At 45.1% G+C, this 23,720-nt stretch overlaps 2 protein-coding genes and 1 long non-coding RNA gene across 7 annotated transcripts in view; 2 read left to right on the top strand and 1 right to left on the bottom strand.

Moving 5' to 3' along the window:
- The window catches only part of ELP2 (elongator acetyltransferase complex subunit 2), a 47,671-nt gene extending 37,010 nt beyond the window's left edge, over nucleotides 1–10,661 (top strand). Inside the window, exons 18-22 of one of the 2 annotated variants that reach the window (XM_061399580.1) lie at nucleotides 3,581–3,773; nucleotides 5,900–6,021; nucleotides 7,718–7,851; nucleotides 8,357–8,470; nucleotides 10,094–10,661. In XM_061399580.1, the coding sequence (XP_061255564.1) occupies nucleotides 3,581–3,773; nucleotides 5,900–6,021; nucleotides 7,718–7,851; nucleotides 8,357–8,470; nucleotides 10,094–10,250 (720 nt within the window). In that variant the 3' untranslated portion in view covers nucleotides 10,251–10,661. The remainder of the gene's footprint in view (nucleotides 1–3,580; nucleotides 3,774–5,899; nucleotides 6,022–7,717; nucleotides 7,852–8,356; nucleotides 8,471–10,093) is intronic. The other variant, XM_061399581.1, reaches the window with a different exon arrangement.
- LOC133237499 (uncharacterized) lies at nucleotides 10,420–22,403 on the bottom strand. Of its 2 annotated transcripts, none has more exons than XR_009733220.1 (3): nucleotides 22,313–22,403; nucleotides 20,940–21,439; nucleotides 10,420–10,634 (listed from the first exon to the last, which is right to left on the bottom strand). It is a non-coding gene; the product is annotated as an uncharacterized LOC133237499 (long non-coding RNA). The 2 variants fall into 2 exon arrangements; XR_009733221.1 differs by lacking the exon at nucleotides 22,313–22,403 and adding an exon at nucleotides 22,010–22,102.
- Nucleotides 22,229–23,720, top strand: part of MOCOS (molybdenum cofactor sulfurase) — a 60,742-nt gene continuing 59,250 nt past the window's right edge. Inside the window, exon 1 of one of the 3 annotated variants that reach the window (XM_061399579.1) lies at nucleotides 22,229–22,304. Coding sequence is in view for 2 of the 3 variants with exons in the window: in XM_061399577.1 (XP_061255561.1) it covers nucleotides 23,176–23,317 (142 nt within the window). In the remaining variant the exon portion in view is untranslated. Of the gene's footprint in view, nucleotides 22,305–22,877; nucleotides 22,961–23,108; nucleotides 23,318–23,720 lie in introns of those variants that run through there. The other 2 variants (XM_061399578.1, XM_061399577.1) reach the window with 2 other exon arrangements.

Here is a 23,720-nt window from a genome sequence, read left to right as displayed (position 1 = left end):
AATGATTTTTCAAATGATGAACCAGCTTTGCATTCCTGCTCATGATATATATGTATATACGTTTTAAAAAATTACTTTTTTTATTGAGGTGTAACTGACATATGTGTTAGTTTCAGGTGTACAGCATAATGATTCGACGTTTGTTTACATTGGGAAGTGAGCCCCACAGTAAGTCTAGCTAACATCCATCATCATACATAGTTAGAAGAAAAAGTTTTTTCTTGTGCTGAGGACTTTTAAGGTCTAAGCAACTTTCACACATGCAGTACAGTATTGATGATAATTGCTGTGCTGCACTGCGTCCCCCTAACTCAGTTATCTGTAGCTGCACGTTGGTATCTTTTGACTCTTCACTCATTTCACCCAGCCCTCAATCCTGGCTTCTGGATAGGTGTTAGTGCTGTTAAGTTTTCCTCTAAGTATTGCTTTTGATGCATTCTGCAAATTTTGGTATGTTGTGTTTTCATTTTCATTCAGTTAAAAATACTTTTTAATTTCCTTCATCTTTTATTTTATAACTATAGGTTATTTTGAAATATATTAGCTTCCATATACTGAGTATTTTTAAGGTATCTTTCTGTTATTGATTTCTAATTTAATTTCATTTTGTTTAAAAAGTGTAGTATAGCTTCAATCATTTGAAATTTAATCTTGGTAAATTTCCATGTTGTCTTGGAGAAGGTAGATTCTGTTTCTGTTGGGTGGAGTGTTCTGAAAAATACGACTTATATTGGTTGACAGCATTACCATCTTTGCTCTTTCAGTTCTGTTGTGTGTGGCATTTTAAAATCTCTGACGACAACTGTAAACTTGTCTTTTAATCTTTGTAGTGCGTTCAGTTTGTACTCTGTGTTTTGAAGCTCTGTTGTTAGATCCTAAGCATTTATGATCATTATGTTCTCTTGATTAACTGATTAGTTTATTATTATGAAATGAAACTCTTGATTTCTGATAATAGTTTGTGCTCTGAAATCCACTCTGATGTTAATATAGCCACTCCAGCTTTCTTTCTTTTTTTTTGGCCACACTGTGAGGCTTGCACCGTCTTAGTTCCCTGACCAGGGATTGAACCCATGCCCCCTGTAGTGAAAGCATGGAGTCCTTACCACTAGACGCCAGGAATTCCCCAGCTTTCTTTTGAGTAGTGCTTGAATTATGTGTCTTTTTTCATCATTTTACTTTTAAGTTATTTGTTAACTTTTATCTCAAGTGGATTTCTTGGAGGCAGCATAGAGTTGGATCTTTTTCTTGTCCTGATAATCTTTCATTTTAATAGGGGTGTTTATTAGACTATTTGAATTTAATGTAATAATTGATATGGTAGATTTACTTTATTATCTTGCCATTTGTTTTCTGTTTAATCCATGATTTTTGACCCATTTTACTTATTTTTGGTGAAGTAATTACTTTTTATAATTCCATTTCTTTTGTTTAGCAGATATAACTCTGTTGTGTTATTTTATTGGTTGTTTCACATTTTATAGTATGTGTCTTTAATTTACCACAGTTTAGCATCAAGTAATAGTGCACTGTTCATGAGAAAATAAGTATATTTTCATTTCCTCTATTTTGTGGTATTGTTTTTGTACATTTTGCTTCTTTACAGAAATCCCATGATACTATTATTTTTGCTTTAATAATCAATTATCCCTAAAGAGATTTAAATAATAAAAAATTTTTTCCATCAGATATAATTTTCCTTCTGCCTGCAGGATATTCCCCAGCATTTTTTGTAATGTAGTTCTGCTGGTTAGGAATTTTTTGAGTTTTTGCTTGTCTGGAAAATACATATGTCTCCTTCATTTTTAAAGTGTACTTCTGGTAGGTAAAGAATTGTTTGTTTTCCTTTCTGTACTTTAAAAATGTTGCTTTATTTTCTTCTGACTTGTGTTGCTTTGGATGAGAAGTCCAGTGTAATTTTTCTTTGTTACTCAATAATGGGATTTTTCCCCTCCATGTACAATTTTTTGTTTATCACTGGTTTTAAACAATTTGATTGTTTTTGGTATAATTTTTTCTTATTTCTTGTGCTTGAGTTTTATTGAACTTCTTGGATCTTTCGGTTTATTGTTTTCATCAAATTTGAGGGCCATTAGCTTTTTAAGTGGAGAAGGCAATGGCACCCGTCCAGTAGTCTTGCCTGGAAAATCCCATGGATGGAGGAGCCTGGTAGGCTGCAGTCCATGGGGTTGCGAAGAGTCGGACATGACTGAGCGATTTCATTTTCACTTTGCACTTTCACGCATTGGAGAAGGAAATGGCAACCCACTCCAGTGTTCTTGCCTGGAGAATCCCAGGGATGGGGGAGCCTGATGGGCTGCTGTCTATGGGATCACAGAGTCGAACACGACTGAAGCGACTTAGCAGCAGCTCTTTAAGTATTTTTTCTTTTCATCCTTTTGCAGACCGTAGTTACACCTATATTTGGGTGGTTGATGTTGTTATAGGGTTCAGTGATGTTCTTTTGTTTATTTTTTTCTACTCTATGATTCTTTTTGTTCCTTGGGGTAACTGTTCTTTGTTGCCAGACATCAAGTATTTTGAAGTGGCATTGTTTGATGCATTTTGTTTGATCTTTTAGTTTTTTTCATACAAGATAGTAAATCTGGTCCCTGTTACTTCGTATGGACCAGGAGTGAAAGTCTCTTAACTACTAATTACACAGTTAATGCAGAAATGTATTTTGTAAAAATACTATACATACTTGTAAAATTATATAAAATACATACTTGAAAAAATAGTATGGCACTTCCTCAAAAAATTAAAATAGAACTATACCATATGATCCAGCAATTCTGCTTTTGGGTATTTATCCAAAGAGAACGAAAACATTAATTTATAAAGATAAATGTACCCTTGTGTTCATTGTAGCTTTATTTGCAATAGACAAGATATGGAAGCAGCCAAAGCGTCCACTGATAAAGGAATGACTAGGAAGGGGTGGTGTGTGTGCACACATGAATGTGCAGTATAACACAGCCATTAACAAAGAGTGAAGTCTTTCCATCTGTGGCACCATGGATAGACCTGGAGGGTGTTATGCTAAGTGAAATCAGTCAGTCAGCAGACAGAGAAAGACAAATACTAAATGATTTCATTTATATGGAATCCAAAAAAACAAAACAAATGGACAAACAAAACAGAAGCAGATTCGTTGATACAGGGAACAGACAGGGTGTTTTCAGGGTGCAGGTGGAGGGATGATGGAAATAGGGGTATAAGAGGTATAAACTTGGAGTTACAAAATAATTGACAGTTTCAAAATAAGTCACAGGGATGTAAGGTGCAGATAGGGAACACAGTCAATAACAAGGTAGAATATTGTATGTTAATTATAATTTTAAAAATTCTGATTCCACTGCCAGTGTCTAGTCATCATTTCTAATCCCGGACTGTCTCTTCTCAGGGGTTACACCTGGTTATAGAATTTATAGTATCTTCTGAGAATTTGTGGTTTTTATTTATGCAGATACATGAAGAATATTGTAGAAGCAGTGTGTTACTTTAAAAAGTGGTTTTGTTTTCTTTTTTCTAGTTTATTTCACTCACATTGCTTTATTGTTTCATCTCTGTCCTACAGGCAGCCAAGAAAGAACATGCTGCTATCATTCTCTGGAACACTGCATCTTGGAAGCAGGTGCAGAATTTAATCTTCCATAGTTTGACTGTCACACAGATGGCCTTCTCTCCTGACGACAAGTTCTTACTAGCTGTTTCCAGAGATCGGACCTGGTCCCTGTGGAAGAGGCAGGACACGATCCCGCCTGAGTTAGGTAAATGGCTCCTGGCTGGGAAGGGTACTAGTGAGACAGTTATGTCCATTTACTCACTTTGAGCAGCTGTTGGGTAAAGTGAAATGATAACAGAGTGAAGGCCAGAGTCTGGTTACTGGGAGTCTTTGAAAGTTTTTGAAATTTGAGGAAGACTTGACCTTCCTTGTAAGGATGATAATGTTTTCAGATATCTTGGTTAAAGAACCATAAAAATCTGTATGTACAAAATTTAGACTTTGCAGGTGGTTACAGAATGCCACCATAAAACCAAATAGATGATATATACCGAGGATTTTATGGGACAGGAATAATAATATACAGTTAAATTACCCACCTGTTTCACACTGATAATTTAGACATCCACTTGGCTTCCCTGGTGGTTCAGATGGTAAAGAATCCACCTGCTATGTAGGAGACCCGGATTTGATCCCTGGGACCGGATGCCATGATCTTAGTTTTCTGAATGTTGAGTTGTAAGCCAACTTTTTCACTCTCCTCTTTTCACTTTCATCAAGAAGCTCTTTAATTCTTCTTCACTTTCTGCCATAAGGGTGGTGTCATCTGCATATCTGAGGTTATTGATATTTCTCCTGGCAATCTTGATTCCAGCTTGTGCTTCATCCAGTCCAGCATTTCTCATGATGTACTCTGCATATAAGTTAAATAAGCAGGGTGACAATATACAGCCTTGATGTGCTCCTTTCGTGGTTTGGAACCAGTCTGTTTTTCCATGTCCAGTTCTAACTGTTGCTTCTTGACCTGCATACAGATTTCTCAGGAGGCAGGTCAGGTGGTCTGGTATTCCCATCTCTTTCAGAATTTTCCATAGTTTGTTGTGGTCCACACAGTCAGAGGCTTTGGAATAGTCAATAAAGCAGAAGTAGATGTTTTTCTGGAACTCTCTTGCTTTTTCCATGATCCAGCAGATGTTGGCAATTTGATTTCTGATTCTTTGATCTCTGCCTTTTCTAAATCCAGCTTGAACATCTGGAAGTTCACAGTTCACGTACAATTGAAGCCTGGCTAGGAGAATTTTGAGCATTACTTTCCTAGTCTGTGAGATGAGTGCAATTGTGCAGTAGTTTGAGCATTCTTTGGCATTGCTTTTCTTTGGGATTGGAATGAAAACCAACCTTTTCCAGTCCTGTGGCCACTGCTGAGTTTTCCAAATTTGCTGGCATATTAAGTATAGCACTTTCACAGCATCATCTTTTAGGATTTGAAATAGCTCAACTGGGATTCCATCATCTCCACTAGTTTTGTTTGTAGTGATGCTTCCTAAGGCCCACTTGACTTCACATTCCAGGATGTCTGGATCTAGGTGATCACACCACTGTGATTATCTGGGTCATGGAGATCTTTTTTGTACAGTTCTTCTGTGTATTCTTGCCACCTCTTAATATCTTCTGCTTCTGTTAGGTCCATACCATTTCTGTCCTTTGTTGTGCCCATCTTTGCATGAAAAGGGGTAGCTCTAATTTTCTTAAAGAGATCTCTAGTCTTTCCCATTCTATTGTTTTCCTCTATTTCTTTGCATGGATCACTGAGGAAGGCCTTCTTATCTCTCCTTGCTATTCTTTGGAACTCTGCATTCAAATGGGTATATCTTTCCTTTTCTCCTTTGCCTTTAGCTTCGCTTCTTTTCACAGCTATTTGTAAGGCCTCCTCAGACAGCCATTTTGCCTTTTTGCATTTCTTTTTCTTGGGGATAGTCTTGATCACATAGCCTTCTGTACAATGTCACGAACCTCCATCCATAGTTCTTCAGGCAGTTTATCAGATCTAATCCCTTGAATCTGTTTGTTTAGATCATACCTGAATAGTCAAGTGGTTTTCCCTACTTTCTTCAGTTTAACTCTGAATTTGGCAATAAGGAGTTCACATCAGTCACTCAAGAGTGACTAATCAGTATAATATCATTTCCTACTAGAAAAATAATTGTATGCTCATAGTCTTCTGGTGAGGGGTCTGCTCCCTGGCCTTGATCTGTTGTAAAAGACATCCATTTATGTGTATAAATTGATGACTAAATTACATGATTTATATGGCACTTAAACATAACTTTCTAATAAGGAAAAACCAGGTTTCTCCACTTTGAGAATAGTGCATAAATGTGTTTCTTTCAGATCCCGTCTTCAGCCTGTTTGCCTTCACTAACAAAGTCACTGCTGTGCACAGCAGGATTATTTGGTCTTGCGATTGGAGTCCTGATGGCAAGTATTTCTTCACTGGAAGTCGGGACAGAAAGGTAATTTTTTTTTTAACTTTGTATTTTTTCAAATGTAATATAATAATATTACAGGTATCTTTGGATTTAAAAAACACACATAATCCTAATTTTCTAATATGGTTTTTAAAAATCAGTTTATGTATTCCCTCCTGTGTTTTTTATATGCATACATAAAAAGACTTTTCTTACTTGTTAAATTCTATAAATATATGTCTCTGAAATATCAACTACAGAGGAGACTCTTCAGACTCATTACCAATATCAGATGGCCCCAGTGGGAGAAAAGTAGTAAATGAAAAGTATTAAGACTATCCATACTTTTCTTTTTCATACTTGTATGAATTTAAAATTCTGTGTAACTGTTACCTTTTCATTGATTGGAGGAGGTGGGGTATGTGAGTGTGTGTCCCAAGTTTGAAAAAAGTCAGGTTAAGTGAGCTAGCAGTAGGTTCTTGGCCTTGCCCCTTGCCCTTGTTCCCTGGGAAACGTTTGCCTGGCCCAGTCTTGGCTCTGGTGCTCATGCTCTTTAAAACATCCACGGGATTGCAAAGAGTTGGACACGACTGAGCGACTAAACAACAACGTGGCAATAAAGAGAAGGTGGTTCGGTGGGTGAGGATGTTGATGGGGTGGGCTGGGGGGTTTGAATGGAAATTTTCATTCCCAATATATCTTTTGTTTTTTCTTACTATTAAAAATTCTATGTGTAACTGTGGTTAGAAATAAAAGTTATTTTAAAATGTTAAAAAAAAAAAATCCTTTCCTTCTCTGCAGTTCCTGCAGACTAGAGGTCTGAGGCGCCCGAGTGCCTCCTTTCCGCTCCCGCCCTCTCAGTCCTAGCCGTGGTGTTCCTGAGCAGGGGACTGACACGGCATGTGCTCAGTGACACACACATGTCGGCCTCTGACACGCCCTCTGTCAGCCCTTCGCTCCTCTCACTGGCCTACTCATGTCTTTCCGGGCGTTTATCTTCCTACTGTCTGCAAGCTGCTCAGGCAGCAGGTCTGCTTCCGTCCTCCACAGTCAGGCCGGGCAGCAGACGGTCCAGCTGTGACTCTCAGAGACAGGTCAAGGCTGAAACGGACGAAGCATCATCCATCAGGCGGTCTCGGGAATGCCCTTCTGGTTGCCTGGGCAGAGCCTTCTGCTCAGAGTCTCTCTTTGGTCCTGAAGTTGCAGCTCTTGTCTGTTTCATGGCCCTCTCCATTTCTTTGTGACTGTTCACACCCCTTTGAGGCCTGAGCTTCCAGAAAAGCCTCATTTCTTAGATTAGTATCATCAAGGTTGGGGCCTCCAACCTTGATGAGAGAGCTGAGCTGATTCTCTGAGCTGGGCTAGGGTGTAGAGGAAGAGCCAAGGACTTGATTGGTTCCATACATTTTGAGGTAATTTCTTGGGGGAATGTGCAGGCACCTTGGTGGACCAAATCTCACTGGATCCAAACTGGTTTCCTGAGTATAAAGAGCAGGCCCCTAGGCAGGGACAGTCGACTTTGGCCCAGCACACTTGGGTAGTTGAGATCTCAGACTTGTATCTGCTACATGGTGGCTTCTCTGTGATGCTTGTAGTGCTCAGAAGTCCTGGATCACAAATGAAAATGACGAATTAAAAAATTTCAGAGTGTCACTTATGCCATCAAAACTCTCTAATGCATTGCCATTAACAGAAACCTTGCAGAGAGAAAGCGTTACAGAGTGTGATCTGTCTGTGTTAGGTGGTTGTCTGGGGTGAGTGCGACTCCAGTGATGACGCCGTCGAGCACAGCATCGGGCCCTGCTCCTCCGTCCTGGACGTGGGTGGAGCTGTGACCGCCGTCAGAGTCTGCCCAGTGCTTAACCTTTCCCAACGGTCAGTCTCTATGTGGGGGCTTCATCTCATGTTTCTTTAAGAGGACCACTTAGTTTCTCAATGTGTAGCCCTCTTACACTTTTATCTGTGTGTTCTTTCAGCTTCCAAGTTAAATATTTTTTAAAATAATGCTTATGTTTCTCATGAGAATTTCTAAATTGATAGAACTTGATGGTATTTAGAGTGGTGAAATAGAGATGGGGAGTGTGGCTCAGAGGTTCTTATTTCACCAAATGGAAGACGGTGCTACTTTCTCTATAACGAGTATCTTTAGTATACTGAGGGCCCCACAGCCAGCCAGGGAAGCACTGGCTCACGGGCCTTGCCCACCAGGGACAGAGGTAGAACTGTGCTCCCTCGATGGAGAGGCGGCTTCTCGAGTGCACAGCAGAGCAGCACACTGGATCCTGGGTCCAAACAGAGTCCTTCATCAGCCAGAGGTAGTCAGGAACCCTGAAGAAATTCATGCTAAATTAATCAGCCTTCACCTTTCTCTTAAAAACAGATATGTGGTTGCAGTAGGACTGGAGTGTGGAAAGATTTGCTTATACTCCTGGAAAAAGACCGATCAAGTTCCAGAAATAAACGACTGGATCCGCTGTGTAGAAACAAGTCAAAGGTATTTCTTTCCTGTTTTTGCTTCCACCAGATCAGACAGACGTCGTTGAAGTCTTTAGCAACATATCTCATGCCTCATTTTCATGGAGAAGAACACAAATCCATTCCTGGTGCTTAACTCCGATTGGTACCTCTGTATTTTGTGGCACTCTCTTGAAATTGACATTTGTTACTATACTGCACTTATTTTTAAAAAGTTTATTTGACCACATGGCTTGTTTGCCTGATATTATCTTTAGAGATAACACATTGGAGATGAAAATGAATTTCAAAATGATGGGTTTCAGAATGTGACCACAGTAGAATTTTAGGAAAATTTGATTCAGAATGTTGGTGATTTTTTTGGAAATATTATAGACTGTGTTTGGTAGCCAGATATCGTGTTTGAACACTTCAGCTCAGCTCCCGAAACGGAGCAAACCTCCAGGTGCCGCTCCCAGCCCTGTGACGGCTTCAGGCAGAGCGAGGGCTCCGAGTCTTGGGCCTGGGCGTCACCTCTGCCGGCTCAGAGCGCCTGCGGCTGATCGCCTCCTCCTCACCCGCCTGCCTGGACAGCAGGGATCACTTGTCAATCAGCTTCACCCATTTTATGCATTAGAAATGACGAGACTTGCAAAAAAGTCACACATCATTCTGTGTTAGATTTTTTTTTTTTTTTAGGATTCTTCAACATTTGTATGTTTAAACTATCCAAAATATAACTTCAAATACAGTTCCAAACAACAGCACCATGAGGAAGGTCACTGGCTTGATGACAAGAGACATGTATTGTACAAGCTATTTCTTCCAGAGGAGTTTGTCTTCTTATCAGCAAAGCATGTTAATGCTTATGATAATTGTATTTATTTAAGTATATTAAAATGAGGTCTGATTTGTCACTGCTTCTCTCATGGCTTCGCTCCTACCTCTCTGAGGCTGGATTTGGCTGTTGAAATAGTTCATGCTGCTGGCTTACCTAAGAGGAAGCCAATGAAATTTCGTATTTCAGGCATTTGAAATTTTCTCTCTTCCCGGCCTCCCCTCCCTTCTTTTCCTTCCTTTCAGTTTGCCCTGCCCACGATGCTCGCTCTGCCTCTGCCTGGTACCCAGACCACATCCATGGCCTGAAAGTCAACACTGGCAGGAAGCCCCTTAGAAAGCATGGGCAGGGGACATGTGCAGAATTTGAGTTTTTCATTAAAAGATTTTTTTTGTTATTATGATGACTTTGGATTTGCAAGAACTGATTCCTGACTTTATATTATTTGGATTGCTAACATTACCGTTACCAAATTAGTAGTAATGTTACCTGAAAGACTTAATTTCAATAGACATTTCTTGAATTCCACTGATCATTAAAGCAAAATTTGACAGAAATACATTGTCTGTTTCTTGCTGTGTTTGGTGGTGTCCTTGGTTGGTAAGTAAGATGTTTTCAAGGTTAAAATAAAATTGCTAAACTGTTAGTGATAGCACATCTTGATGTTCAGGTTTTGACTTTCATTTATGTTAACAACACTGATAGGAAGCGCATACTAATTTTTTTTTTTTTTTGCATACTAATTTAATTACTGTGAATTGAGCAGCCAGTAAAATGTTTCATAGTCGTAGCATATGTTCATCTCATGATTTCTCTTTGTTTTAGCCAAAGTCATACGCTTGCTATCAAAAAATTATGCTGGAAGAATTGTAATGGAAAGACTGAACAGAATGAAGGAGAAGGTGCTGAATGGTTACAGTTTGCAAGCTGTGGTGAAGATCATACTGTGAAGATACACAGAGTCAACAGATGTGCGCTGTAGTGGACCTAGTGACCACAAGCATACACCCATCAGTGTCTGCAAAGTATTTATCATGTAAATGGATAACCTTTCTTTACCTCGTACTTGCATCGAGTTTCGTTTTTAAGCCTTATGGCAGTAGTCCTTATATGAGTCTCAGATCCTCTGAAATATGATGGAAGCTACAGACTCTTTTCTCAAAATGTTTATATATGCACATACTCTCAGAACCTCGCCCATGCTTTCAGGGATTCAGACCTGCATCTGTGTGTTTCTGATTGAGAGCCTCTGCCCCTCCTTTCTTCATGACCAAATTTGCCTAATTTTGTGTCATTTTCATCTTCTGTTTTCATACGCTGCTGTTTGGGACATTTTATTATTTACTGCCCTCTTCCGAAGGAGGACCTAAAAAATAAAGAGATAAAACCCAGATTACTCAATTTTTATTTTAACAGTTTTTGTAAATAAACGGACCACACAAAGTGTGGTCTTGACCCCTTCCTCCCAGTACATACCAGCCATTCTAGGAATTTGGCAGGTGGTCGTGAGTTTGAACTGCAGTCCCTCCCTTCTATTCCTTCAGGGTTTGACTTAAAGTAGAACATACCCCATTTAAAATGACAGATGAAGGGGCTTGGGAAGTAGTATTCCGAATCATCTGAACCTCTGTGAGGTCACGTGGATGAGTCACGAGAGGAAGGCTGAAGTCATGAGAGTGAAGGATGTCCCTGGGGGAGTGAGCGGTAGGAACAGACGAACATGCCAGAAAGACAGTATTGGGTGTGCCCACAGAGGTTTGGGAAGTGGGCCACCAGAGCTGAACACTCGCTCGGGAGCTGGATGGGGAGAGCTTCAGAGAGGGTGTGGGAGAGCCTGCGAAGCTGGAGGCATCTGACCCTGTGGAAACAAGCCACCTGGCAGACTGCCCCTTAAACGCACACCGTATGTAATAAATGTGCTGGAAGAGGGAGGGGTGGGAGTTTATGCTGTTACCTCACAGGACATTTTGCTTCCAGAGGAGTTCAGTGATACTTAGTCTAAATGAAAGTTTTTAGAGCAGAACTATCTGCTATTTTTAGTCCAACAGAAATTCAGCGTAAGCCACCTATGTACTTTAAATTCTTCTGCTGCTGCTAAGTCGCTTTAGTCTTGTCTGACTCTGTGCGACCCCAGAGATGGCAGCCCACCAGGCTCCCCGTCCCTGGGATTCTCCAGGCAAGAACAGTGGAGTGGGTTGCCATTTCCTTCTCCAATGCATGAAAATTGGAGAAGTGAAAAGTGAAAGTGAAGTCGCTCAGTTGTGTCTGACCCTCAGCGACCCCATGGACTGCAGCCTTCCAAGCTCCTCCGTCCATGGGATTTTCTAGGCAAGAGTACTGGAGTGGGGTGCCATTGCCTTCTCCGTAATAGTTTATAGTACCCACATAAAGTAAGAAGAGGTGTAATTTATTTTGATGACCCATTTGTTTTAACCCAGTATATCCCAAATAGGATCATTTTAACAGACAATATAAAAAGTTATGGAGATATTTTACCCTTGTATATAAATCGTTGTATCCTACAAAGTGCAGTTTACATTTAGAACCCATCTCAGTGTGGACTGACCACATTTCAAGTGTCTGCTAGCCACCTGTGGCTACTGGCTCTTTCCATATTTGGACAGTGCAGTTCTGAACTACAGAATCTCTATAAACTTGTCTTAGACCTTTAGTGGTGTATGTGTGTAAGCACACGTGTATGAGCGTGTATGCACCAAGGCAGTGAGCACCTCAGCGTCTTAACCGCAAACCAGGATGCCCTAAAGTGTGATTTCTCTGCTAATCCGGGGAAGGATCTGGATCTCCCCATTGGCACACAGTAGTTTGTTCAGATGCCTCACGCGTGGGACTTCAGAGCAGACTTAGTGGACTTAACAGTCCTCTGGAACGTTCTCCAGCACACCCTAAGTTCTGAAAGCAGTCCTGCCCTTGGGGAAGTCAAGTTCATGGTTACTGTTTGACCAGTTGTACATAGTTTTCCCAAGTTGTCCTGAAGCATCTGTGTCATTCAGTAAGTGTTCCCAGGAGCTTCATATACACACATTGTAATTTTACCATGATGGTCTAGTCTTTTTAAAAATTTGGCTGCGCTGGGTCTTTGCTAGTCTTTCTCTAGTTGTGTGCACGCTTCTCGTGGTGGTGGCTTCTACTGGTGTGGAGCACGGACTCTAGAGCACTGGCTCAGTAGCTGCGACCCACCGGCTTAGTTGCTCTGTGGCTTGTGGGATCTTCCCGGACCAGAGATTGAACCTGTGTCCCATCCATTGGCAGGCAGATTCTTAACTACCGGACCACCTAGGAAGTCCACGATGGTCTTAATCTGTTCTTCCTGGAGAACACTTTGAACCATACTCTGGTAGTTCATAGCATCTAAAGCAAAGGGACAGTCTTGCAGCTTTGCTGAGGAGTATTTCAGGATTACAGACCTACCCTTGCCGGTTTGCCCTGATCATTTCATTTCTCTGCCTGATTTACAGCATCAAAGTTCAGATTGATGCCAAGTGTCAGTCTAAGCAGTCTCTTCTGACCTACAGGACTTTCCTGGAAGGAGGCGAGGTGGTTGGGTTGTGTTCCCGGCAGTGTTTATCTTGGACAACTAAGAGTCAAATCCCTGCCTTCCCAGCAGCCTCAGGGGAAGCAGCTGTGGTTAGTGATTCCAAAGACAGATGGGGATTGGAGGGAGACTGTGCCAATTCAGGAATAAAACAAAAGGACAGAATCATCTTCTCCTAAGTGAGAGATCCTCGCCACTCCAGAAAATCCTGTAAGGATTCTGTGGTCTGTAAGGAAAATGCAAGGTCTTCTTACCCACTCTGTACAAATCCTGTGTACTTCTCAAGTGAGTCTGGGTGAGGGTTGGAACCCAGAGGTAAGGAATCAGAGTTGTATTTGAACCCTGGCTCACACTGGCTGTGTCTGGGTAAGCTTTTCTCGTCTCTGTAAGTAGAGATAATGTTAATAGGTCAGTCTGACCTTGATTCAATTCTGTGAAAGAAAACACAAAATGTTCTTTTTGGCTTATTGCAAGAATGAAGTTTTCTCTCTAAAAAGGAATCTAGGGAGGCAGGGCAGGTTGGGGAGGGAGACTTCTCAACATGATCAGGACACCCAGGCTCTTTGCCCTCATCCTCAGTGTGTGGCTTCCTCACTCTCCAGGATGGCTGTTTGGCCTCCTGCCATGATCTTTGCATCCCAGCCAGCAGAAAGGAGGAAGGCATAAGAGGCTTGCCCCTAACTTTAAGAAAACTTGGAAGTCCACACAAGTTCTGCTTAATCTCTGTGACCTGACTTTTATCTTGTAGCTGTACCTCAAGACAGGCTGGGAAATGTAATCTTTATTGCAAGTGGTTCTTAGCTGAGAATTGAATTGCTTTATTTTGGAAGAGAGGACAAATGTTAGTCTCATTTCATAAAAAGTAACCACCTTGTAGGGTTGTTTTGAGGATTAAATGAGCCAATGCATTAAAATGCTAGCCCAAAGTCTGGATTTAGTAAGACACCAATAATTGGTAACTGTTACAATTAAATAAAGTTCAGTTTGTGTCACCTCCGTAGAGCCTTTCAGTTCAGTTCACTCGCTCAGTCGTGTCCAACTCTGTGCAACCCCATGAACCGCAGCACAGCAGGCCTCCCTGTCCATCACCAACTCCCGGAGTTCACCCTAACCCATGTCCATTGAGTTGATGCCATCCAACCATCTCATCCTCTGTTATCCCCTTCTCCTCCCACCTTCTATCTTTCCCAGCATCAGGGTCTTTTCAAATGAGTCAGCTCTTCATATCAAGTGCCCAGAGTACTGGAGTTTCAGCTTCAACATCAGTCCTTCCAATGAATATTCAGGACTGATCTCCTTTAGGATGGACTGGTTGGATCTCCTTGCAGTCCGAGGGACTCTCAAGAGTCTTCTCCAATACCACAGTTCAAAAGCATCAATTCTTCGGCACTCAGCTTTCTTTATAGTTCAACTCTCACATCCATACATGACTACTGGAAAGAGCCTTTCCATAGAGCCTTTATTTCCCCTCATTTCAAGGATTCTTTCTCTGAATTCATAGTATTTTATTCTCATTTTCTTTTATGGCCTTTGTTGCTTCCTATCTTTATTAGTGTGTATCTTAGTCTGTCAGTTGTGCCCAACTCTTTGCAACCCCATGGACTGTACCCACCTGGCTTTTCTCTGCATGGGATTTCCCAGGCACGAATACTGGAGTGGGTTGCCATTCTCTTCTCCAGGGGATCTTCCTTACCCAGGGATCAAACCTGGGGCTCCTGCATTGCAGCTGGATTCTTTACTGTCTGAACCACAAAGGAAGCCCATAAATCCTAAGAAGTATCAATTAGATACTTTCTGTGGTAAGAAAAGTTTGTCTCAAAAAAGACACAGGGAATTATTAGCTCATGTAACTGAAAAAAGTCCAGTGGTAGGACAAAGCACAGGGGTAGTTTGACCAGGACCCTGTTTCCCTGTCTCTGATTCTCAGCTCTGCCCTCTCCATGTGTCAGTCTTCTAGGGCTGCCCTTCCTCATGGCTATAAGAGGGATGAGAGCAGCCCCTGAGGTGACAGATTGCCTTGCTCATGCATATCAAAAAGAATAAACCCTTCAGAGTTCTCTGGTGGTCCAGTGGTTAGGATTCAGAGCTTTCACTGCCAAGGGTCTGGATTCAGTCCCTGGTCGGGGAAGTAAAATCCTGCAAGATCTGACAAGGCCCAAAAAAGGAATAAACCCTTAAAGGTGAAGTCCCTAACTTTACTCTGAGTGACCCTCTGAACGAACCACAGTGGGCAGAGGAAAGCACACGGAGTGGCTGGAGCCTGCCCACCTGCTGTAGCAAGAGCGTGAGATCACCTGTTCTGGGGCTGGAGGCAGAGTCAGCCCCATTAGGCCCACATGCGGCTATTCGCCAAAGCAGAGTCGGAGGGCAGTGGGTGCTGGCTAGGTAGTGAGAGCCAAGTGTACAAGCCTGTGAAAGCCTAAACATCAGGGCATCTGATTTGTTTTCCGTAGCATCTAGCACAGTTTAATCTATCTAGCACCATGTACTGTCAAATAGTTGCTGAATCTGAGAATAAGTTTGATAACACGGCTGACTGGTGGGGGAGCATTCTCCAGTGTAAGCCACCAGTCAGTAAAGGGAGTAATTGGCATCAAACCCTTTCCCTGCCTTGGTGGCATAAAGAGGGGACAAAGAGCAGGAAGAAGATGACAGCGTAGAGGGGAACAAGAAGGGAGTGGTCTGGCCTCGTTCATTCACTCCTTGAATGAACAGGGAGAAGCTAGGACCCCAGGGAAAGGGCCTCAGGAAGATGCCTGCTGTGGGTCCACCCACCCTTTTGCTCCTGTGGTCTGCCTAGTACTGGGTGGGGTCGAGGGGGTTGTTTTGAACATGAGTTTGGATATAATAGAGCCTTGTTCCCAAACATGGTGATTTTGAGCTGCCCTTTCAGCTTCTATTCACAGAGAAGGTCTCCTGTCACTCCAGGGGAGGGAGCTTCCTGGGGTTTTCAGATCTTTCCTTCCACTGCTCTCAAGTTATTTCTACCAGAGCTTCCACCCTACCAGGCTCTGCTGAGAAACCAGCTCCATTGCGGTCTCTCTTACTTTCTGCTGTGCAATAGTGTGCATACATATATATATAGTATACTTACTATATATATATAAAATTAATTTATATATAAATAAAAATTATATATATATATATTTATTTATTTATTTGGCTGTATCAGGTCTTAGTTATGGTCTGAGGGCTGAAGAGTACATGGGCTCAGTAGTCGCAGAGCTGGGGATTAGCTGCCCCATGGCATGTGAGATCTTAGTTCCCTGAACAGAATTTGAACCTGGCTCCCCTGCATTGGAAGGCAGATTCTTAACCACTGGATCACCAGACCCTCTTCTGATTTCTCTGGTACCAGGATATCTAGATCATTGTTCTCATTGTTGGGGAGGCATGCATTTCCCTTCTAGCAGGAAACACTAATTTCATCATCCAAACCAAATTCAGCCTCCTCTGAAACATCCACCCTCATTTTACCTGGCAGGAAATATGATTCATTGTAATTGGCAGCCTCCAACTATCTCTACGATCAAGAGGCCTGGGGGGTTTTAGCCAAAAGAAAAACCTCTACCCTTCCTCACCGTTTAAGACCAGGCCATTATAATGGAGTTTCCATCCCCACCCAGACAACGGACATGATCACTTAGGTCACTGCATAAACAATCTCACCAAGCAAGTTCAATAGTCTGATTAGTCCTCGTCCTAACTGGCTTTTCAGGCTTAGTTACCACCAAGGTGCTCTGCTCTGGCTCTCCTCCCATCTCTGACTGTACCTTCTCACTTGTCAGTGGCACGGAGGCAGATGACTCCTAAATGTCACTGTCCCTGGAGTTTGACTCTTCCTTTGAACACTTCAGAGCTCCTGGGATGACCTGTCCACAGGCCTCCCATGAGTTGTGTCTCCAACTGACACTGTCTTTCCTGAGGCTGGGGCCCGAATTTTCACTTAGACATCCTGAACTGAGCCCCATCTTGGTTCCAATATACCTGGGCTACAGGGGTCTCAGACACACCTCTTCCCGTCCTTCCTGTACCCCAGACAGGCTCCTTGGCACTGGAGGGTCTGACAGCCCTCTCGCCTTCCTCTCCATCACCCCCTTTCCTCTCCACCTGGAGCCTGTGCTCCAGGTTCAACCAAGGTCCTGCTTTGGGAATATTCTGAGCCTTCTGTGCCTCTAGGCCACCGAACATGGAACGCTCCCCGCCTCCCCCTTCTCTGGACCCTCTGGAGTCCCAGGTGAGGGAGGCTCAACCTTCTGAAGGCAGGCCCCTTCTCCAGCACTCTGCAGCATGGAGCGGTGATCTGGTTGCAAACCCATCTTCTTCACTGTCCTGGGGGCCTCTCAGCCCAGAGGCCGCCTTGTGGACTGTTTTCTTCCCAGTGCCCACCAGGTTCCCAGCAGGGAGAAGCTCCCCAGTGGACACTGAATGACCGTCCCTGCCAGAGCCCGTTTTCATCTGCAGTAATTCAGCCTTGGACAGTTGCAAGAAGACCACCCCACCATCTGGCCTGGTCACAGTCATTAGTTTGGCTGAAATCACCTCTTTGGGGCACTTTCTTGCTCAAAAATCTTCAGAATGATATTCCAGTCCCTTGGTCTGACTTACAGCCTTTCAAAACCCACCCCCAAACCTGCCCTACCTCCTTCCTTGACCTCCACAGGCTCTAACTCTGAAAGGCACTCATGGAACTGTTTCCAAGCGAGCACATGAATGAATAGTACACGAATCAAAGTCTTCTGTAGAGTGGGGATCCTCGAGAGTGGAGCCCATTGCCAGGGACCGTAGCCTGAGTACAGAGCCAGGCTCAGTGGGCTGGATCAGGGACAAAACCCCACCAAGGTGGGGGGACAGGGCTCCCTCACCTGTCTACCCAATCTGGCTATGAAAGGGAAAGTGTTAGTCGCTCAGTTGTGTCCGACTCTTTGCGACCGTGTGGATGGTAGCCCACCAGACTCCTCCGTCCATGGGATTCTCCAGGCAAGAATATTGGAGTGGGTTGCCATGCCCTCCTCCAAGGGATTTTTCCACCCAGGGATTGAATCCAGATCTCCTGCCTTGCAGGCAGATTCTTTACTGTCTGAACCACCACACATTTTTCATGGTTCTTGGTGAGAGAGGGTCATCCAAAGGATCTGAAGAGTTGTTTCACTACCAAGTTCTAAACTTTGGGTCCTGAGGCTGGTTGCCAGGACCTCAGGATGGACCAGACCAGGCTCTTGCAAGGTCCCAGGGCCAGCAGCTAGACCAGGGAGACGAAGCAGTGGCAAGCCTGTAGCACAGGAGTTTATTGAATGATGCATATGTGTAAGACATTCTCTGGTGGGGACTGGAGGTTCTACTTCAGGCGGGGTAGGAGTGAGCAATCTAATTTCTGACAGTCTCATTCTGGCAGGAGAGGCCCAGGGAATCTTGGAGACTGAGGCTCCCGACGTCCCCCTCCACCCCACCCTCCCTTCTTCACTGTGGCCCAGGTCTCAGGCTTTTTCCTTTGGGGTGCCTTCCCTGGACTCCTGGTTGGAAGTAGCTCCTTTCTCTCCTCCCTCCTGCCATTCTAACCTGCATTCTGAAGCCAAGCAACAGGGCACTCAGCGCCCCCCCAACAGACTCAGCTGTCTGAGTCATGTCCCTATGTGGCTGTAGGCACAATATCTTCACATCCTCTGGAGCACGCAGGGCCCTGGGCAGAACCAGGAGCATAAAGATACTTCTTGACTAAAGGGTAGTTTAGTGGTTTTTAATGACCTTAAGCGTTCTACACTGTACATCGGAGGACACAGTTGACAGAGTGAAAAGGCAACCTACGGAACAGGAGATAATATCACAAATGATGTATCTGATGAAGGGTTAATATCCACACTATATAAAGAACTCCTACGACTCAATTAAAAAAAAAAAAAACACAACCAATTCAAAAAAGAAGGGGGGCAAAGGGTTTGAACAGACAATTCTCCAAAGATGATACATGAATGGCCAAGAGGCACCTGAAAAGATACTCAACGCCAGCAATCAATAGGGAAATGCAAATCAACCCCATAGTGAGAAGCCACCTCACACCCAGTAGGATGGCTTTACTATAACAACAAAAATCTAACCAAACCAAATAGAACCAGAAAGTAAGGACTGGTGAGAATGTGGAGAAATTGGAACCCTTGTGCACTACTGGTCAGAACGTAAAATGCTGCAGCTGCTATGGAAAACAGTGTGGTAATTCCTTAAAAATTAAAAATAGCACTACCATATAATCCAGCAATCCCACTTCCAGTTATATGTTTGAAAGAACCGGAAGTAGGATCTCAAAGAGACACTCACACACCCATTTTATAGTATTGTTTATAATAGTCAAGTAGTGGAAGTATTCCAGTTGTCCATCACTTTGGATGGGTCAAAAAATATGTTATATACCTATGTGTGTGTTAGTTGCTCAGTCGTGTCTGACTCTCTGTGATCCCACGGTCTGTAGCCCACCAGGCTCCCCTGTCCATGGGATTCTCCAGGAAAGAATACTGGAGTGTGTTGGCATGTCCTCCTCCAGGGGGTCTTCCTGACTGAAGGATCAAACCTGGGTCTCCCACATTGCAGGTATATACGTATAGTGGAACCTAAACATACATATATATATATATACACACACACACACACACACACACACACACACATATATATATATATAGCAGGTATATACCTAGAATGGAACCTAAACCTATATATATATATATATATAGATGTATATATATACACACACATATATATACATATATACCTATATACACATACACACACACACACACACACACACACACATATATATAGGAAGTAAAGTAAGTAAGTGAAGTCGCTCAGTCGTGTCCGACTCTTTGCAACCCCATGGACTGTAGCCTACCAGGCTCCTCTGTTCATGGGACTGGAGTGGGTTGCCATTTCCTTCTCAAGGGGATCTTCCCGACTCAGGGACTGAACCTGGGTCTCCTGCACTGCAGGCAGACGCTTTACTCTCCGAGCCACCAGGGAAGCCTATATATTATTCAGCCTTAAAAAAGGTGAAGTCGCTCAGTCGTGTCCGACTCTTTCCGACCCCATGGACTGTAGCCTGCCAGGCTCCTCTGTCCATGGGATTTTCCAGGCAAGAGTCCTGGAGTGGGTTGCTATTTCCTTCTCCAGGGGATCTTCCTGACCCAGGGATTGAACCACGTTCTACCTGCATTATAGGCAGACACTTTACCGTCTGAGCCACCAGGGAAGATTCTTAAAAAAAGGAAATTCTAAACATATACTACTACATGGACATCATGCTAAGTGAAATAAGCTAGTCACAAAAAGACAAATACGGTTTGATTCCACCCATAGGAGGTACTTAGAGTAGCCCAATTTTTGTGTACAGAAGTAGAATGGTGGTTGCCAGAGGCTGGGGGAGGGGGACGTGGAGTTCTTATTTAACGGGCACAGAACTTGTTTTGCAAGATGAAAGGAACTCTGGAGATTGTTTGCACAGCAGGTGGATGAACTTGATACTACTGAACTGGGCACTTAAAAATGGCTAAGGGACTTCCGAGGCAGTCCAGTGGTTAAGACCCCAAGCTTCCAATGCGGGAGTCATGGGTTAGATCCCTGGTCAGGGAACTAAGATCCCATATGCCTTGTGACCAAAAATAAAGAAAAAAAGAGCTCTGGCTTCTGAAGAAAAAAAAAAAAAATTCCTAAGAGGGTAAATTTCTTGTTATGTATATTTAACACAATTAAAAAAAATTTTTTTAAAGGAGTTCTGACTTGGCCCAGATTGTTTCCTAGCAAGTTTGTCCTAAGCACCCTTGTGGATTTCTGACCTGTTACGCAGCCACATAACACCTTGAGGAGAAGGACTCCGTCCATTCCCTGGGAAATGACCGAGGCTGTCACTCCTCAGGGTGCAGTTCAAGGACGCTAATGTCAGTATCACCCAGGCTAGTTAGAAACCTAGAACCTGTCCCACTCCTGCCAAACTTAATTAGAATCTGCGTTTTAACAGATTTCCAGATAATTCTTGCAGGTTAATTCCTGAAAAACTTGTCCTCAAGGAGAAGAAGGGCATTAAAGAGAGGGGTGAGGGGAGCACCACCCCCCACCATTCCCCCAACTTACAGGTAGGGAAACGGAGGCCGAGATGCCCAAGGTTCCTGCTCCAAGCGTGGCTAGAAGGTGTGGCACAGGCAGGTGGGTTGGGTGATGATGCTAAGGAGCAAACGGGGGCACCCATCCATCGATGCATTCCTTCCTTCCAGAGTAAGATCCTAGGGATTCTGCTGTGAGTGAGATGAGCCAGAGCGGTCTTCAGGCAGAGCCCACCCCAGGTGCTACAGCCTCTGTACCCAATGCCTCCAGACTGGGCCACAACAACCACCGCTTCCATGCCCCTCCCCACCAGGGTCTTTCCCAGATCCGGTGCTGGGGGCACGGTCAGGAGGGCTGGCTCTCACAGTGGGCCACTGGGTCCTCGGGGGTGCTTTTTATACGAGCAGAGGCTGGTCCAGGGAGTCTGCTCCGCTCCCTGTCACGCATCCCAAGGCGACCGCAGGCCTGGCGGTAGCACAGGCAATGAACTTGTCTCCTGGGCTCCCTTCCCACCGCAGCTTGCTTGAGGGCTGGGACAGGAAGGAAGGGGGCAGAGCACAACTATTAAAAGAATGATGAAACTATTGACGGGAACAGGATGTAACAAAAACTGGTTAGAGCCTCCTAGGCACAAGATGGCGGACAACTTGACCTCCAGTAGACCTTGACCCTCATACACTCACTCTAATACATTAGCCTCTGCTAAAGGGCACACCCACCAGAGCAGCGGCAGTTCCATAAAAGGCAAAAAGTGGCTGCTACCCTAGTTCCCGAAAATCCCTGCCCCTTCTCCAAGACAGAATATTCCTCCCACTCATTAGCCTATGAAATGGCCCAGCCCATAAAAACTAAGCACCCCACACTTCCAGGCACCTCTCCCACCTTCTGAGACAGCCCACACTGTGTCTATGGATTGTGCCTCTAACTAAACCTTTCATTTTCCTGTGGCTTGCTCTTGAATTCTTATCTGCATAACCTGCCCCGAGGACAGATATGAGCTTGACCATCCTCTTATGCCCCATTTTTTCCTACGACAGAGCCAGCAGTCCATTCTTGGGGCCCCACCGTGGGTCTCCAAGGACCGGACTCTGAGTCCTCACCTTAGCTCCCTCCAGACTTTCAGGCTTCCCACAGTGGGTTCAGCACAGCCCCAGCTTGGTTCTACACCTGCGGTGCCTTCCCTTCCCTGGGCCTCCAGTACTTTTCACTCCATCCTGGGAAGCGGCCCGCACCTGCCCACCCTCTTCCTCATTCACTTCCGGCCACGCGATTCGCGCACGTGGGTGTGACCCGGCCCTCCGCACTCGAGGCAGTGATCCCCTCGGATACAGGGTCCGGGATGGAGCGGAGGCGGAGCTTTTGCTTGGGTCGCACTCGAACTACCCGGTTCCGAAGGTACGCACCTGCCTGCTGCTGGTGCTGCTAAGTCACTTCAGTCGTGTCCGACTCTGTGCGACCCCATAGACGGCAGCCCACCAGGCTCCCCCGTCCCTGGGATTCTCCAGGCAAGAATACTGGAGTGGGTTGCCATTTCCTTCTCCAGTGCATGAAAGTGAAAACTGAAAGTGAAGTCGCTCAGTAGTGTCCGACCTTCAGCGCTCCTCCGCCCATGGGATTTTCCAGGCAGGAGTACTGGAGTGGGGGTGCCATCGCATCTGCCTAGACTTGATTAACCAAACTCTTGGATCCTCGGTCTTTTTCCTCTTTCACCTTTTGCTCAGCCGTATTTTCAGAGACGCCGAGCGCACGCCCCACTGGGGAGCCGCAACTCCGGACAACGCCCTGGCAAAAGCCCCGCCCCGAACCCTGGAGTTCCTCAGGGGAGAGTGAGGGTCCCGGGCGCTGCGCTGGGCTCGCCCAGGGAGAGTCGGGCCGGGAGGATCTCCAGGTTCCAGGATTCCCAGCAGCAAAAGCAGTTCATTGCATCTTCCATCCGCCTGTCCGTGGGACCGCGGATACACTTGAACTTTGCGTTCCCGGGGTCTGGGGGGCATCTCCATGGACTGCGATGCAAAGCAGACAACCACGGGCACTGCTTCCCCGGTCCCCAGGTGGGAAAAGGGCAGAAATGGGTGAAACTCCGTGAGTCAGCGTACCCGGGGCCTGCCTGGCCGGCCCAGAGAGGCGCCGCCCCTCGGCGGGGACGCGGTGCCACTGGAGGGCCAGGAGGCGAGGCCGGGGCGCGGCGGGGCGGAGTCCGCGCGGGCTGGCCCAGGCGCTTCCCGGCCGCTGCCGGCCTGGACGGCGCGACGGGCAGGCCTGGGTCATGGCCGGCGGGGCCGCGCACCCGGGAGCCGAGCTGCTGCCCTTTGCGCGGTTCCTGGACTCGAGCCTGCAGCCTCTCGTCTACGGGTACGGCAGGGGCACCCTGCACGAGCTCCGGGCGCGCGAGTTCGGCCGCCTGGCAGGTGAGACCGGCGAGGGGAACCTGTGCGGGGCTGGTGAGGGATACGCGGTTTCTAGAACCAACGTGGGGGAGGGTGAACTTTTTGCTCCCGGTGGGAGAGGCGTTACCTCACTGGCGTCGCATCTTGAATCGAAAGACCTGGAGGGATGTGTCCACGCGCCCTCTTCATGGACGCGGCTCGCTGGGGTCCTACCTGCAACCCCAAGGCTTGCTGCTCCTTAGACTTCCAGTCCTGTGGGACCGACATGGTCCTCTGCCACCTGTCTCTGCCCTCCGGGAACAAGACTGAGGATTCTTTTGCCTTTGCTTGCCCGAGAGACTCCTGGCTCTAAAAGTCCAAATGGAGCCAGGGTTGCAAAATGCAGGAATGTCCGGCAGCTCTGACTGTTCGTCTGCTCGCCCGG

The sequence above is a fragment of the Bos javanicus genome, chromosome 24 (genome assembly GCF_032452875.1).
Source record: "Bos javanicus breed banteng chromosome 24, ARS-OSU_banteng_1.0, whole genome shotgun sequence".
NCBI lineage: Eukaryota > Metazoa > Chordata > Mammalia > Artiodactyla > Bovidae > Bos > Bos javanicus.
Note: the sequence above shows the minus strand (reverse complement) of the source record. Positions and strands in the feature narration are given on the sequence as shown.